The sequence below is a fragment of the Littorina saxatilis genome, unplaced genomic scaffold (genome assembly GCF_037325665.1).
Source record: "Littorina saxatilis isolate snail1 unplaced genomic scaffold, US_GU_Lsax_2.0 scaffold_349, whole genome shotgun sequence".
Classification (NCBI taxonomy): domain Eukaryota; kingdom Metazoa; phylum Mollusca; class Gastropoda; order Littorinimorpha; family Littorinidae; genus Littorina; species Littorina saxatilis.
Window position 1 is genome coordinate 4,150 of NW_027129313.1, and position 17,217 is coordinate 21,366.

The following is a 17,217-nucleotide window of genomic DNA, read 5'->3' on the forward strand; positions in this document are numbered from 1 at the left end:
CATGTATTCTGCTCCCTTCCTGATTTTTCAGGTGTAATTCCCACTTGAACCCTGTTTTAGTTCAACTTATTGGCAGATATATTGTCACGCGCCGAGGGACACAAACACACACTCACACACACACGCACGCACGCACGCACACACACACACACACACACACACACACACACACACACACACACACAGCCACCCACAAACACACATACACAAACTGATGTGACACACACACACACATACACAAACTGATGTCACACACATACACACACACACACACACACACACACTAACACGTGTACACACACACACACACACACACACACACTAACACGTGTAATCACACACACACACACACACACACACACACACACACACACACACACACACACACACGCACGCACGTACAATCACAGAGATTAGGTTCATGTATTCTGCCCCCCTCTCGCCAATTTACAAAATACAACAAGAGGTTTGATGAGCACAGTAGATCAACTTTAAACGTACACAATTATATTTTTAGCATTACTTTTCAATTCTCGTTGATGCATTAATGATGCCAGAAAATGTAACCGGACGCATTTGGAACGCCAAAGCAATTAAATACATTGCGCGGTACATCGGCGCTTAATTTCATAACGTCTGACTGAGTCATTTGTTATTCGGTGATAGTTTCGCACATATCTATCTCCTGTATTTGAAAATCTGTTCACCTTACGTAATTTTCAAAGGTACATTTCTTTGATAAACGATACGAAACCGTGCAGGTGAAAAATTGGTAGTGACTGACGTAGGATTTACGTTGTGGATTTCACGTTGAGGGCACGTTGGCGATCAATCAAACCCCAACGTTGTGTGTTTACGTTGAAACTACGTTGTAGGAACGTTTGTTGTATCAAACTAACTTTTGTTTTTAAATCACGTGAATTTCACGTGAAAATCACGTGAGTATACCAACGTTGTTCGAACACCAGAAAATCACAATAATACAACGTCGATTTTACGTTGCTTTTTAAGGTGGAATCCACTTGAAATTTACGTTATGTACCAACGTGTAAAAAACAAAAAAACACAACTGTAACGCAACGTTGCTTTCACGTTGTGTTTTTTGGTTGGATCCACGTAAATTTCACGTAATCTTCGCAACATTTGTAAGACACCAAAATGCAACGTGAAATTCACGTAAAATTTACGTTGTATTACAACGTCGAAAGAACACCAAAATCTCACAATGACACAACGTTGGTTTTACGTTGCGTTTTTTGGTTGGCTCAACGTAAATTTCACGTAAAGTTCGCAACGTTGCTAATGACACGAAAAATTCACATTTTCGCAACGTCGTATTTACGTTGTGTGTTTGCTGGGATGCCTTCAATACAGCAATTGCAGGCAGGATCAGGACATTTCGCATGGATGAATGCGTTCATATCATTGATTAAATTTGCGCATATTGCGCAAGTGAAACTTTACAACGAAGAGGTTATTTTTTCAGTCATTTGAATTTAACAAATATTTTGATAGCTGTTGTGCATGAACTAAAATACACGACCATTCTACAAAGTTTCGAGTCTATAGGTAAAATGGTCGGACATTTACCTTTTCTCCAAAACTGAGGTGTTATCAAATTACACCTCCGAAATTGTCAATGGCGCGGAAGCTTTCCTGAATAGGCATGGCCTTGAACCCAGCTCTAACTGCTTTCTTCGGGTCACCAATGATCTAGGGGATGAGGCGTGTGTTTGTGCATACTCTAAAAATACGACTATGGCTGCACCATTGGAACCCCTTTCATGACCGTGCCTAAACATGGCAAAATACGGTATAAAGGGGTTAGTTTGATTTTACGTTGGAACGTTCTTTTATGCGGAGTTCCATTCTACGTTTTCAAAGTCGCACAGACAACTAACCCCCCCCCCCCCCCCCCCAATGTTCTACAACATGTTTTGGCCCTGTTGATCTCTGATCAACCCTTTTTTCTTGTGTTATTATGTAGGGACCCTGTTCCTAGACTTTGTTCTTTTTTAGTATAACGTCATTTGCTGTCTGTCCTCTTCTTGACTGATTTCGTCTTTTCCTTTCTCTGTCTGTCGCCTCTCTCTGTCTGTCGCCTTTCTCTGTCTGTCGCCTCTCTCTGTCTGTCGCCTCTCTCTGTCTGTCGCCTCTCTCTGTCTGTCGCCTCTCTCTTCCTGTCGCCTCTCTCTGTCTGTCGCCTTTCTCTGTCTGTCGCCTCTCCTTGTTGTAAGTGTAACTGACGAAGACTATTTGTCGAAACCGGTCTGTTTTTATTGTTCGTCAAGTGTTTCTCGTACTGGTGAGTACATTGTAATTGTTATTTGTTATGTAATTGATTGAACATTGGATTTATCTTCATAAAGCCAAGTGACGTCAGAGTCCGACAAAAATCATATTTAGGCGGCCAGCCGAGACTACAAAATATTGCATGTTATTTGCAAAACACACTGACATTACACTTCTCCAAGCCAGGCCAGTACTTTGATATGACACAGGAAAGCAACACGACCTCTCTGTAGTGACACGGGCAGAACGCTGACAAGAATGGCCTCACAACGAGGCGGCCTCAGTACCGATACCTGATACGTGTACCGTGTCATTGGCATTGCGTCGTCTGACACTTATAGACATCCGGGTCGCAAACTGAGGTGTGGGTTGGATTATTGGGGGCGGGCGGGTGGGGGGGGGGGGGGGGGGGGGGGGGGGTTTTGGGGAGGGGGGGGGGGGGCACGATGAAGATTGAGGCTCTGTGTGAGTTTCTTGTAGGATTAAAAAAACGCCCAATCAACGGCTTGTTGGTCTAAAATCAGTAATAGTATGTACACAGATTAATAATCTTTAAAAAAAAAATGCATTGTTGACGATGAGTACCTGTGAATGCGTTCTCTGTGCCGTGTGGTGCTTGAGTATTCACACCCCTATACACACGCTGATCATTCTGTGCTGTTGTGTTGGTAATGTCATCGAGAATTGTCATGACTTTGTCCAGGGGATATCAATACGCGGTCTGGTAACAACAACAATTACCTGAGACATATACAACATGAACAACTGAGTAACTTACAATAACCAGATAGTAAATAAGTTCACACTGTTAAGGAAATTTTGATCCGAAAAGTGTGCCAGATGATCCAGCAGACTGCCTTAAAATGGCATAGAAAGTTTAAATCAAATTAAATGAATCAATATTAAATTTTGATTGGGTGTCCAAAAATGTCCTAATCATTGCCGGTCCGACTAAACTACGCGCCAGCACGCGCTAGCACGCGCCAGCACGCGCTAGCACGCGCTAGCACGCGCCAGCTTGAACCATAGCACTTATATACTTTATTTTTATATTTCTAGTTAGTTCATCGTCCATTCTCACATAATACAAAATTTCAAACTTCAATGATAAAAAATACGGAAGTTATGACGAGTTTAAGGAGAGCTAATGCACTACTCTCAAATCCGACGATTGTCGGACATGGAGCCACGGCCTTAGCTAGGATAGCTCTCCTATAACGCGTCTTAGCTATCGTAAATTTTATCACTGAAGTTTGAAATTTTGTATAATGTAAGAACTGACGATGGAATGACTAGAAACATACAGATAAATTATATAACAGCTATGAATCTCAGTAGCGCCCACTTAAATTTGGTAGCGTGCAGTTTTAGTCCGGATTTTGTCGGATTTGAGAGTAGCGCATTAGCTCGCCTAAAACCCGTCATAACTACTGAAATGTTCAACACTCAAGCTTGAAATTTTGTATTATGTAAGAATGGACAATTAACTATATAGAATATAAAAATAAATTATGTAAGTGTTATGGATCACCGGGTAGCGTCTACTTCAAAGTGGTAGCTTGCAGGCTGTTACTTTAGTCAATGGCGGAAATTGTCGGATTTGAGAGTAGTGCATTAGCTCTCCTTAAACTCGTCATAACTTCCGTATTTTTCATCATTGAAGTTTGAAATGTTGTATTATGTGAGAAAGGACGATGAACTAACTAGAAATATAAAAATAAAGTATATAAGTGCTATGGTTCAAGCTGGCGCGTGCTGGCGCCTAGTTTGAAGTAGACGCTACCCAGTGATCCATAACACTTACATAATTTATTTTTATAGTCTATATAGTTCATTGTCCATTCTTACATAATACAAAATTTCAAGCTTGAGTGTTGAACATTTCAGTAGTTATGACGTGTTTTAGTCGAGCCGGCTAATGCGCTTCTCTCAAATCCGACAAAATCCCGCCGGCAGTGACTAAAACTGCGCACTACCAATTTTAAGTGGACGCTACTGAGATTCATAGCTGTTATATGATTTATCTGTATGTTTCTAGTCATTCCATCGTCAGTTCTTACATTATACAAAATTTCACACTTCAGTGATTAAAAACAATGTCGGATACGGAGTCATTCGTTCGAACACAGTCAGTCGGATGCAGAGCCACTCATTCCTCTGTGTGTGTGTGTGATCCATAGCACTTACATACTTTATTTTTATATTTAGTCAAGTTTTGACTAAATATTTTAACATCGAGGGGGAATCGAAACGAGGGTCGTGGTGTATGTGCGTGCGTGCGTGCGTGCGTGTGTGTGTGTGTGTGTGTGTGTGTGTGTGTAGAGCGATTCAGACTAAACTACTGGACCGATCTTTAAACGTTTTTTTCATTTTTTTGATAAATGTCTTTGATGACGTCATATCCGGCTTTTCGTGAAAGTTGAGGCGGCACTGTCACGCCCTCATTTTCCAACCAAATTGGTTCAAATTTTGGTCAAGTATTCTTCGACGAAGCCCGGGGTTCGGTATTGCATTTCAGCTTGGTGGCTTAAAAATTAATTAATGACTTTGGTCATTACAAATCTGAAAATTGTAAAAAAAAATAAAAATTTATAAAACGATCCAAATTTACGTTTATCTTATTCTCCATCATTTGCTGATTCCAAAAACATATACATATGTTATATTCGGATTAAAAACAAGCTCTGAAAATTAAATATATAAAAATGATTATCAAAATTAAATTGTCCAAATCAATTTAAAAACACTTTCATCTTATTCCTTGTCGGTTCCTGATTCCAAAAACATATACATATGATATGTTTGGATTAAAAACACGCTCAGAAAGTTAAAACAAAGAGAGGTACAGAAAAGCGTGCTATCCTTCTTAGCGCAACTACTACCCCGCTCTTCTTGTCAATTTCACTGCCTTTGCCATGAGCGGTGGACTGACGATGCTACGAGTATACGGTCTTGCTAAAAAATGGCAGCTACTTGACTAAATATTGTATTTTCGCCTTACGCGACTTGTTATATTTTTTGTTAGATCATCGTCCATTCTCACATAATACAAAATGTCAATTTTCAATGATGAAAATTACGGAAGTTATGACAAAACTTCGACATTGACTGAATACAGACATAATGCATACCAACTGCACAACCACTTTGAAGCAGGCACTGCCTTGACCTGTATCATTTATGTTACTTTATTCTTTAATTATACACAATTTCAGCTCCATAAATCAAAATGGTGATGGTTGTGTTGGATGATAGCAGAACTGCTAGGATAGTCTCAACTTCAAAGAACTTAGGACCAGCATTAGTTATAATTATACAACACGAAGCCGGTGGCGATCTGTCGGCAACTATTTTCAGTGAAGTATTTGAGCAGCAACAATGGAAAGATACGTCAGTCATGTATTTGCCATTATGTCAAAGAAGGGCGTTGTTGGTGTTTTTTTTCGTCGGAAAGGGTTTGAAGTTTTTGAGCAGAGATATGCATAAGTTCAACGGAAGGATCCGCGGATGGCAGGCTTTCTTTCTTCTTTCTGTCGGTATGAACAAGAAAGGGGTGTTCTTCTGCCAAGAAGTTAAGGGGCGTTCTTTCGGCAAGCCTTTGAAGGTGTCGAGCAGCAGTGTCCCCGTGTAGTTACAGCCCCTGAAGCTGGGATAAGTATCAGTCGATTTTTTTTTTCGACAGCTACTGGCGTTGTTTCGGCGCGGCAAGTGTTTGAGGTTGCCGAGCAGCAGTACGGGGTGGCAGTACGTATTGTAATAGTTACCACCCCCGGGAAAGATGGGATTAGCACGAGTCTTTTTGTCGGACATGGAGCCACGGCCTTAGGATAGCTCTCCTATAACGCGTCTTAGCACTTATATACTTGATTTTTATATTTCTAGTTAGTTCATCGTCAGTTCTTACATTATACAAAATTTCAAACTTCAGTGATAAAATTTACGATAGCTAAGACGCGTTATAGGAGAGCTATCCAAAGGCCGTGGCTCCATGTCCGACAATCGTCGGATTTGAGAGTAGTGCATTAGCTCTCCTTAAACTCGTCATAACTTCCGTATTTTTTATCATTGAAGTTTGAAATTTTGTATTATGTGAGAATGGACGATGAACTAACTAGAAATATAAAAATAAAGTATATAAGTACTATGGTTCAAGCTGGCGCGTGCTGGCGCGTGCTAGCGCGTGCTAGCGCGTGCTGGCGCGTAGTTTAGGCGGACCCATCATTGCTAAGTTTATTTACACTAGTCTTAAGCAAAAATTCCAAAGGATTTAAAGATGCATAGATGTTTCTTTGTCTCTGGGTCGTACTCGAAAACACAATAAAGGTTAAATGACTCAAATCCACTTACATACTCTTACCTGTGAACAAAGCAATCCAAAGTTATCCCCACAATTCGTTAGCTCCAAACAGTGTTTCTTTCTCACGACTCGTTAGCTTCAGTCAGTGTTTCTTTCTCAAAACTCGTTAGCTTTAGTCAGTATTTCTTTCTCACAACTCGTTAGCTTCAGTCAGTGTTTTTTTTTCTTCTCAAAACTCGTTAGCTTCAGTCAGTGGTTTTTTCTCACGACTCGTTAGCTTCAGTCAGTGTTTCTTTCTCACAACTCGTTAGCTTCAGTCAGTGTTTCTTTCTCACAACTCGTCAGGACGTCAGGATCACACTTTAGACTGTCGTCAGGATCACACTTTAGACTGTCGTCAGGATCACACTTTAGACTGTCGTCAGGATCACACTTTAGACTGTCGTCAGGATCACACTTTAGACTGTCGTCAGGATCACACTTTAGACTGTCGGGCGAACACTACACTATTTCCCACAGGGCAAAGACACGCGGTTTTATCTAAACACTACACACTGCCTGCACCACGTGTTGACGACTGGTTGGTAGAGACACAGACTGAGCTGTGACGACACTGGCCCTAACAAGACACAAGCTTCAGCACGGTCACGTGATAGGTAGACCCGGACCCTCGTGACGTTTCACACTACTGCATATCCGGGTCGCGATGTACTCATCGTCGGTTTTTATGGGGACAGAAAACAGCCGCGTACTTTTTGTAAACTGATACATCTAAAGGCACAGTAGGGAAAAAGACATTTGGGAGAAGTTTTCTAGGGTATTTTTCCATCGAGGAATGTCAAACAACATTTACTGTGGGGATTATATAACCTTAAAACGTTCCGTTACATAATGTGCTAATTATTTACATAAATACAAATAGAAACGACTGGTCTTCAATAAACTTTTCTGCCATATAGTCCCGATTCTATTCATCAGCTGATCTTATCAGTCCTGGGCCGGCACGGTTGGCCTAGTGGTAAGGCGTCCGCCCCGTGATCGGGAGGTCGTGGGTTCGAACCCGGGCCGGGTCATACCTAAGACTTTAAAATTGGCAATCTAGTGGCTACTCCGCCTGGCGTCTGGCATTATGGGGTTAGTGCTAGGACTGGTTGGTCAGGTGTCAGAATAATGTGACTGGGTGAGACATGAAGCCTGTGCTGCGACTTCTGTCTTTTTTTTTTCCTTTTTTTTTGCCTCAGTTGCATGCAGTCCGCTTCAAGCTGAAAAATAAATGAAAAGAATGAAACCCTACGGGGTTTTTTTTCGTTTTTTTTGCTCCTTTTTGGCTCACGTAAGTGTAGCCTATGCGATCGTAACTTTGTCTGTCTGTGCGTGCGTGCGTATGTGCGTATGTGCGTGCGTGCGTGTGTATGTCTGTGGTAGAAACTCTAACATTTGAAGACGTCACATTACATTGACGTCACATTATGACGTAAGAGGGTTAGACGTCACGCGAAGGAAGTACTGAAAGTTTCGGTCATTATTATTTTGAGCGGGCCGAGACTAGTTGGCAGTCGTGTCCCTGTAAGTAGGCTACATGCAGACAGACAGATCTAGATCTAGTGTCCCGCTTTCTTGCACAGTTTCACCTATGCTCTTTCTGTGTTTGTGTGTGTGTTTGTGTGTGTGTGTGTGTGTGTGTGTGTGTGTGTGTGTGTGTGTGTGTGTGTGTGTGTGTGTGTTACTGTTTGTCGATTTCTTACGTGAGCCTTGATGGCTTCGCCTCTTGTTTCTTCTTTCTTTCTTTCTCTCTGCTGAGCGTCCTTCTTCATTGGCGTTTTATAAATTTATCAATTGTGTGTGGTTTTCTACAATGGACAAAATCTTGCATCTTTAATGTTGGTTATTGTCTTACATATGTATATGTCTGTGTTTGGGTTGACTTAAGTGTTGTTTGTGGCGGTGTCATAATGGAGTTAACATAGTATAGTAACAATCACAATAAGTAAGAGGAAAAGCAAATTGTAAGCGTGCTAAAGTTTTCTTAGTAACAGTTCTCTTTTCATACAAGTGGTGTTTAGTGTAACAATGTAAGTTCCGCCTTTACCCCGGTGCCGTTCTCCTTTTAGCGAAACGAAAGAAAGAGGAGGCGGTGAGGGAAGCCAGAAAAGAAGTACATATGATACACTATTCTACGTTTCGTATTTGTTTCTCTTTGTCAAACATTATTATAATATCAGTGGGAGTTCCGTATCTATATTTGCTTATGCACATCTTTCCTATCAAAATCAAGTGATTTATATATTTGCATTTTATTGAATCAGCACCATTAATATAACCACACAAAATATGTTCTACTCCAAAGACTATTCTTATTTTATATTTCTCATAAATAATTTGTTCAACGTATCTCCATAGCACTTTTATTTTCTTACAATTAACACAAAAATGTTCAACGTAATCTATTTCGGTTGGACAGAAGGGGCATCTCTCACTATCTCGTATTCCAATCTTATACAGAAGAACATTTGTTGGATAAATCGTGTGTAATATTTTCCAGTGCAGCTCTCTTAATCTGGATTCTTGGGTTACATTTTTGGCCAGGTTCTGTCTTGTGTGTGGCGCACGTTATATGTCAAAGCAGCACCGCCCTGATGTGGCCCTTCGTGGTCGGCTGGGCGTTTAGCAAAAAAACAAACAAACAAACAAACAAACAAACAAACAAACAAACAAACCAGCCGGGTGGAACCCAGCCGCGTGTTGGATTGTTACAACTGAGATTTGTTGTGATTTCAACACATCAGGCCTTGCGGTTTGTTCGCACCCGTTTGGTCGGCTGGGCGTAAAGCAGACAAACAAAGTATCAGCCCTGGTCAACATCCACGACGCGGGCAAACCCGTGCGAAGTTAAGGCTAGATTTACTGCTTCCAGAGGAGAAACATGATAGAGAAACGAAACAAAGACAGTGCAAGGAGAAAGTACAGTCTGCAAAGACTACCCAAACTCAGCGTGTAACACTCGACTTGTTAGACGTTCATATGATCGGTTTGAACACAAATGTTGGGAGGTAATTATAGAAGGTAATAAAACCGTAATGTCTAATATGCTGACTGTTAACAAATGATATCACACATGTCAAACAATAAGACAGCTACCGGCTCATGCTGATATCATGTGTGAGACATGTCTGTTTTCATTTGCTAACAGTCATCGGATTTATTACATTCTAATTTCGACCAAAAAAACATTTTCTAACCGATACCGGAAATTAGACAGCCGCAAAGGGGACTGTCAGTCAAAGCATCATGTGACCTGGGTCAGCCAATCACTCACCTGACATGATGCATATTGACAGGTGAAATGCGCTCTCAGAACAATCTCACAAGATATAACCATGTTGAACATGTGTTTCAGTTCCCTTGATTTTTCTTGTCCAACAGAGATCTTCAGATTTGGAATAGATGTCAGACAGAAAGGAAATGACGTAAAGATATATTTGACGTAAACCGGTTAAGCATGCTGGGTATTTTTGATAACCCACCAAACTCTGACATGGATTACAGGATCTTTCCCGTGCGCACTTGGTCTTGTGCTTGCGTGTACACACGAAGGGGGATAAGACACTAGCAGGTCTGCACATAAGTTGACCTGGGAGATCGAAACAATCTCCACCCTTCGGTCGCGGCCGGGATTTGAACTCACGACCTTCCGATAAGGAGGCCGATGCCTTATCCACTAGGCCACAGCGCCCGTCCTTTTTCATAGCAACTCATGGGTTCGCATAGCTCCAGAAAACACAGAAGAAAATAAAGACAGAATGCAAGATAGAAACCAGCGCAGTGTCAAAATGCGTAAAAGTCAAAAAGCACGACAAGCACTATGACTGCAAGCTGGCCAAGTTTGTAGTTAGAAATAAATCCTCTTGTTTTCGAATCACCTTTCTTCCAAGGTGTGTCTAAAACTTTCTCAGACAACAACAACAAAACAACAACAAATAAGAGAGAGAGAGAGAGAGAGAGAGAGAGAGAGAGAGAGAGAGAGAGAGAGAGAGAGAGAGAGAGAGAGAGAGAGAGAGAGAGAGAGAGAGAGAGAGAGAGAGAGAGAGAGAGAGAGAGAGAGAGAGAGAGAGAGAGAGAGAATGCAACAGACTCGTTTTTGTTTGTTTGTCTTTCAGAATGGTGTCACTGGAAATCCCACAAGGAACATACAACTGCCAAATTAATATCCTTCTCCTTTGTTGCGCGGCGGCGAGGTTCGTTCTGGGATCAGTGCACACGCTGCTTGGGTTTCAGAGTTCCCTGTGACGTAGGTGGCTGCCAGGCTGGGTAAAGATAGTCCATTGCTGCGCTACAATATCTTTGTGCTGGGTGAAGATAGTCCACTCATACACTACAATGTCATAGGGCTGGGTGAAGATAGTCCACTGCTACGCTACAATATCTTTGTGCTGGGTGAAGATAGTCCACTGATACACTACAATGTCATAGGGCTTGGTGAAGATAGCCCACTGCTACGCTACAATAATATTATCATAGGGCTAGGTGAATATAGTCCATTGCTGCGTTACAATATCATTGTCACAATCCGATGGGAGGATTTTCACGTGTCCGGCTCTTTCAAGATTGAATCTCGAATTTTGTTAATGTTGTCTAGGGTATGATTATTTGGCGGCTGTTCGCTTTTATAGTTAGTGATATGCGTGGTTCCTTTTAACTTAATTGAACGATAGACAGACTCAAAGGTATCGACAGAAAGAATAAACACTGGAAGCAACTGGACGAACACAACTACAATGAGTGAAAAACGGCTTTAATTTTGGTTACTCATCTTCATGCATCGACGTACTCGGCACTACAGGTCAAGGATCAGGTGTGAGAGGTTTGATCTTGCCGAAATGAGCGACTGTAAGTTCTCGGAGTGTTTATACATGGCGTCGGTGATGAAGATGATGTCTTTAAAGTTTAATGTCTTGACGATGAGTTCAACGGTTATGATGATGTCCTTGATGATGTGACGAACGATGTTGAGGATGCCCTTGATGTCTTCGACGATGAGGTGAATGACGATGATGATGCCCTGGATATCTCGGCGATGGGGTGAACGGTGATATCAGTTCTTTAACACGGTTCCATCTCTCTCTCAGTTGGCGTCCGATTCATCTCCAGCTTGCATCTACACGAGCGTCTAACCAGCATCTAAACCTGTCGATCAAAGTGAAAACAACATGTTATCATCAGCTTTATGAGCCTAACATCTATCTAATCATTCTGACCGTTACTTACAACCAATGGAATTTTGGATTTCGTCCAACTGCTTCGCCTTTGAAACACAAAACAGATGAACGTAGGGATGAAAATGTGCCGCTCTACTTCTGAAATGAAGAACGATATTATTACTTCCCTTTTTCCTACTTTAGCAGTTTCTTACCTGCATAATTCAGGTTTGTGATGAAATATAACTCCCGAAAAAAAACCTTGATTGTTCTCCAAAATGGAACGTGAAATCAACTGATCTTGGTGAAAGGACTCAAAGTAAACTCTACGCTACGAATATAGGCCTTCGCACGTGTCTCAAAACAATTCAATAAAACAACTCTTCCATACATCTTTTAACGCGAAGTACAAAAGACAAATATCTCAAGTCTTTATTGATAGAATCATCGTATGAATTTGCAAATCTAATAATCTTTCATACGGTGTAGGCGTAGAGATCTATCATAACCATTTCCAACCTCGTGTTTTCCTCTGTGTCATTCTTCCTTTTTGACGTCACGCTTTTGACGTCATCTCTCTTTACGGCGTTCCGTCTCGCAAGGAAATGACTTAAGGGTGTCACCCATGGAAATAAAATCCAATGTTACTATAATGCGTAACAATCATAGGGCTGGGTAAAGATAGTCCACTGCTACGCTACAATACTATAGGGCTGGGTACAGATAGTCCACTGCTACGCTAAAATATCATAGGGCTGGGTAAAGATAGTCCACTGCTACGCTACAATATTATAGGGCTGGGTACAGATAGTCCACTGCTACGCTAAAATATCATAGGGCTGGGTAAAGATAGTCCACTGCTACGTTACAATAGCATTGTGCCGGGTAAAGATAGTCCATTGCTGCGTTACAATATCATTGTGCTGGGTAAAGATAGTTCACTGCTACGTTACAATATCATAGGGCTGGGTGAAGATATTCCACTGCTACGTTACAATATCATAGGGCTGGGTAAAGATAGTCCACTGCTACGTTACAATATCATAGGGCTGGGTAAAGATAGTCCACTGCTACGTTACAATATCATAGGGCTGGGTGAAGATATTCCACTGCTACGTTACAATATCATAGGGCTGGGTAAAGATAGTCCACTGATACACTACAATATCATAGGGCTGGGTAAAGATAGTCCACTGATACACTACAATATCATAGGGCTGGGTAAAGATAGTCCACTGATACACTACAATATCATAGGGCTGGGTAAAGATAGTCCACTGCTACGTTACAATATCATAGGGCTGGGTAAAGATAGTCCACTGCTACGCTACAATATCATAGGGCTGGGTAAAGATAGTCCACTGCTACGCTACAATATCATAGGGCTGGGTAAAGATAGTCCACTGCTACACTACAATATCATAGGGCTGGGTAAAGATAGTCCACTGCTACACTACAATATCATAGGGCTGGGTAAATATAGGCCACTGCTAAGCTACAATATTATTGGTCTGGGTAAAGATAGTCCACTGCTACGCTACAATTGCAGACCCACCTGGTCTTTGATCTGGGTTGTGCCGTCTGAAAACATAATTGGAGAGCAACCCGATCTTGAGGGGCCATAAACTGTCTTCAGGGAGCTGAACATTTCTTGGCGAGGTTGAAGTCGGCGTATCTCTGGACATCTTCGGCTTTGTCCTGTCACCACTGGTCCTGCATGTCTCTGAGTTCTGACTGGACTTTTGCCTGGCGTTTCTTGAACTTCTAGCTCTCTTGGAGACTGACGAGGGGATGTTCTGCCAATCTGTTTAGGCTTTGTTCTTTGTGTCCAAAGCTGCCTGTATGAACCCGCTGTTCTCATCAAACCAGTCTTATTGTGTTCTTTCTGTAGGCCCCAGTGCCTCCTTAGCAGTCTCAGTGATGATTTCCTTAAATTTGGTCCACTTTAGGACGCTGTCTCCAGAAAGAGTCGTGTCGTCTTGACACTTCTCGTCCAATATGCGTTGGAATTGGTCATGGTGGAGTTGGTTCTTCAGCCTCTCTGTGTTGTAGGAAGCCCTGGCAGTTTTGGGTCGGTTTTTGTGTGGCGGGGGGATGTACAGGTTGTAGGACGCCCTGATAGTCTAGGGTCGGTTTCTGTGTGGCGGTGGGGTGTGCAGGTTGTAGGACGCCCTGATAGTCTAGGGTCGGTTTCTGTGTGGCGGTGGGATGTGCAGGTTGTAGGACGCCCTGATAGTCTAGGGTCGGTTTCTGTGTGGCGGTGGGGTGTGCAGGTTGTAGGACGCCCTGACAGTCTGGGGTCGGTTTCTGTGTGGCGGTGGGATGTGCAGGTTGTAGGACGCCCTGATAGTCTAGGGTCGGTTTCTGTGTGGCGGTGGGGTGTGCAGGTTGTAGGACGCCCTGACAGTCTGGGGTCGGTTTCTGTGTGGCGGTGGGGTGTGCAGGTTGTAGGACGCCCTGACAGTCTGGGGTCGGTTTCCGTGTGGCGGTGGGGTGTGCAGGTTGTAGGACGCCCTGACAGTCTGGGGTCGGTTTCTGTGTGGCGGTGGGATGTGCAGGTTGTAGGACGCCCTGATAGTCTAGGGTCGGTTTCTGTGTGGCGGTGGGGTGTGCAGGTTGTAGGACGCCCTGACAGTCTGGGGTCGGTTTCTGTGTGGCGGTGGGGTGTGCAGGTTGTAGGACGCCCTGACAGTCTGGGGTCGGTTTCTGTGTGGCGGTGGGGTGTGCAGGTTGTAGGACGCCCTGACAGTTTGGGGTCGGTTTCCGTGTGGCGGTGGGGTGTGCAGGTTGTAGGACGCCCTGACAGTCTGGGGTCGGTTTCTGTGTGGCGGTGGGATGTGCAGGTTGTAGGACGCCCTGATAGTCTAGGGTCGGTTTCTGTGTGGCGGTGGGGTGTGCAGGTTGTAGGACGCCCTGACAGTCTGGGGTCGGTTTCTGTGTGGCGGTGGGATGTGCAGGTTGTAGGACGCCCTGATAGTCTAGGGTCGGTTTCTGTGTGGCGGTGGGGTGTGCAGGTTGTAGGACGCCCTGACAGTCTGGGGTAGGTTTCTGTGTGGCGGTGGGGTGTGCAGGTTGTAGGACGCCCTGACAGTCTTGGGTCGGTTTATGTGTGGCGGTGGGATGTGCAGGTTCACTGTGGCCCTGACCAGTCTGTGGTCTGTCCAGCATTCAGCGCCTCTCATGGCGCGGGTCACCCGGATGTCCCTCATGTCCCGCTGACGCACAATGACAAAGTCGATCATGTGCCAGTGTTTGGACCTCGGGTGCATCCAGGTGGTCTTGTACTTATTTGCCATCCTGAACAAGGTGTTGGTGATGCATAAACTGTATTCTGCGCATTTACTGGGGAGGAGCCGGGCGTTGTCGTTTCTTCCTTTCTTTATTTGGTGTTTAACGTCGTTTTCAACCGTTCAAGGTTATATCGCGACGGGGAAAGGGGGGGGGGGGGATGATGGGATAGAGCCACTTGTTAATTGTTTCTTGTTCACAAAAGCACTAATCAAAAACTTGCTCCAGGGGCTTGCAACGTAGTACAATATATGACCTTACTGGGAGAATGCAAGTTTCCAGTAGCCGTTGTCGTTTATCTTGCCTACTCCGTCATGAAGTGGATTATAGAGATTAAGTATCAAAAAGTTTGTATCATACACCAGTTTCTCGCAATACTAGCACACACAAAGAGTATAATAAAATACTAAACTAACAGAAATCTTGTGCCTTTTAAAAACAATCCTCAAATTGTTTACTACTTAACTATTTACACAACCAGTCTCAAAAATAAAACAATAAACTTAATGGAGTCCAACAAAAAATTTGATAATTTAGAAAATATCAGTTTAAACAATCAATAGCAGCTTCAAACACTTCAATCAATGTCAAACTTAAAATAACAAATTTAGAACATCAACAAAATATTAAAAAAAATAAAAAATTAACTAGAAATTTCAAAGTTTCTCAAACCCAAGTAAAACACTTTAAATGAAAAATATAATTCAACACACCACTAACCAGCGTCAGATCCTTTAAGGAAAATCAATCGCCAGAGCAAAAATAATTGTTTAAAATGTTCACAACAAAACAAAAATCACACAAAAAATTTCCAAGTACAAATTTTAACCAAGTATCACTAAAAATAAAATTACTACTAACCACAAACAAAAATTAATTTAAACAACAACTTTCCCTAAACAAACAACTAAATATCAAACCTTAGTATAGGGAAAATAATCACCTTATCACTTATCCAACTACAAACAGGAACAACAATAACAACGACCAAAAATTTTTTTCAAGCCAGAGTACACAACTCAACAACAAAAAAATATCAAAGTCCACAAAAAATTACAAAATTTCAGAATTTATAATAACAAAATATGGCACACCCTATCCTATTTTATTTAAAATAAGCCTGCACCTCAACGACAACAATCATACACAACAATCAATCCAAGATAGAATCTAAGAAAACTAGTTAAAAAAAACACTAATAGGAAAGAGAGCTAGAATTTAGATCGAAAGATAGTTAATAAATACACAGACAAGGAAGCAAACAGAAACTAAGGCCCTCTCTACGTAAGAAACTATACAATTGCGTAGACCCCTAGAGCTGGAGAGGGGGTTTGCAATTACATACACATAAACACTCACTACAACACGCAAAGTATCAAGGTATATTTAGCTACACTTCTTTATCAACCACTTTTCTCAATTTTGCTCAAATGAAAGGGAAGCAACTGCTTTTTAACTACAACAACAAAAAATAACCTTAGAAGCAAAAACTTATTTAGGGCTATGTCGGGGTCACCACTGTCATGAAGTGGATTATAGTGCAAATAAAGGAGTTACTTTTATGTATACGTGTTCTGCCCTATCTAATTACACTGACTCTTCACTCTTCACACTACACACTTCAAACACAGAATTTGGGAGGATACAGACTTATTAATTCCTCACAAATTACAACACAATTCTTCACCTCAAAACATCAATACCAATCAACTTCTCGACCACACAGTTCACTTAATCTTATCGCAATCACTCAATACATGTGATTAAATGATATAAAGATACTATTTCAATAATAGATTACTGCACAAGTTAAGGTGTTGACAGACACTCGAGTTCGTATCACGGCTCACTGCATGTCGTCATTTACACATCCTTGTCTACGAATGTTGTAAAAGCTCATGGACTGCATGTTTCCATGTGTGCGCAAGTGTGTAAGTGTGTGTGTGTGTGTGTGTGTGTGTGTGTGTGTGTGTGTGTGTGTGTGTGAGGGGGGTGCGTGTGTGTGTGGATGCGTGTGTGCGTGTGTGTGTTGTCTAATTACAAAGCACCCTGCTTGTTAAAAACAGCAAAGGCGAAGTGCAGCAGTTGACACATTTACCTCATTAAAGGCGTCAGAGGGAATCCCGAACAGCCTGTTGGTGTTTG

The 17,217-nt window shown here is 42.3% G+C and overlaps 1 protein-coding gene across 1 annotated transcript; it reads right to left on the reverse strand.

Moving 5' to 3' along the window:
- Positions 1–13,797: 13,797 nt before the first annotated feature.
- Positions 13,798–14,952, reverse strand: LOC138957582 (mucin-2-like). Its single transcript, XM_070328676.1, has one exon. It carries the CDS (start codon positions 14,950–14,952, stop codon positions 13,798–13,800), a length of 1,155 nt encoding a protein of 384 aa, XP_070184777.1.
- Positions 14,953–17,217: the final 2,265 nt, after the last annotated feature.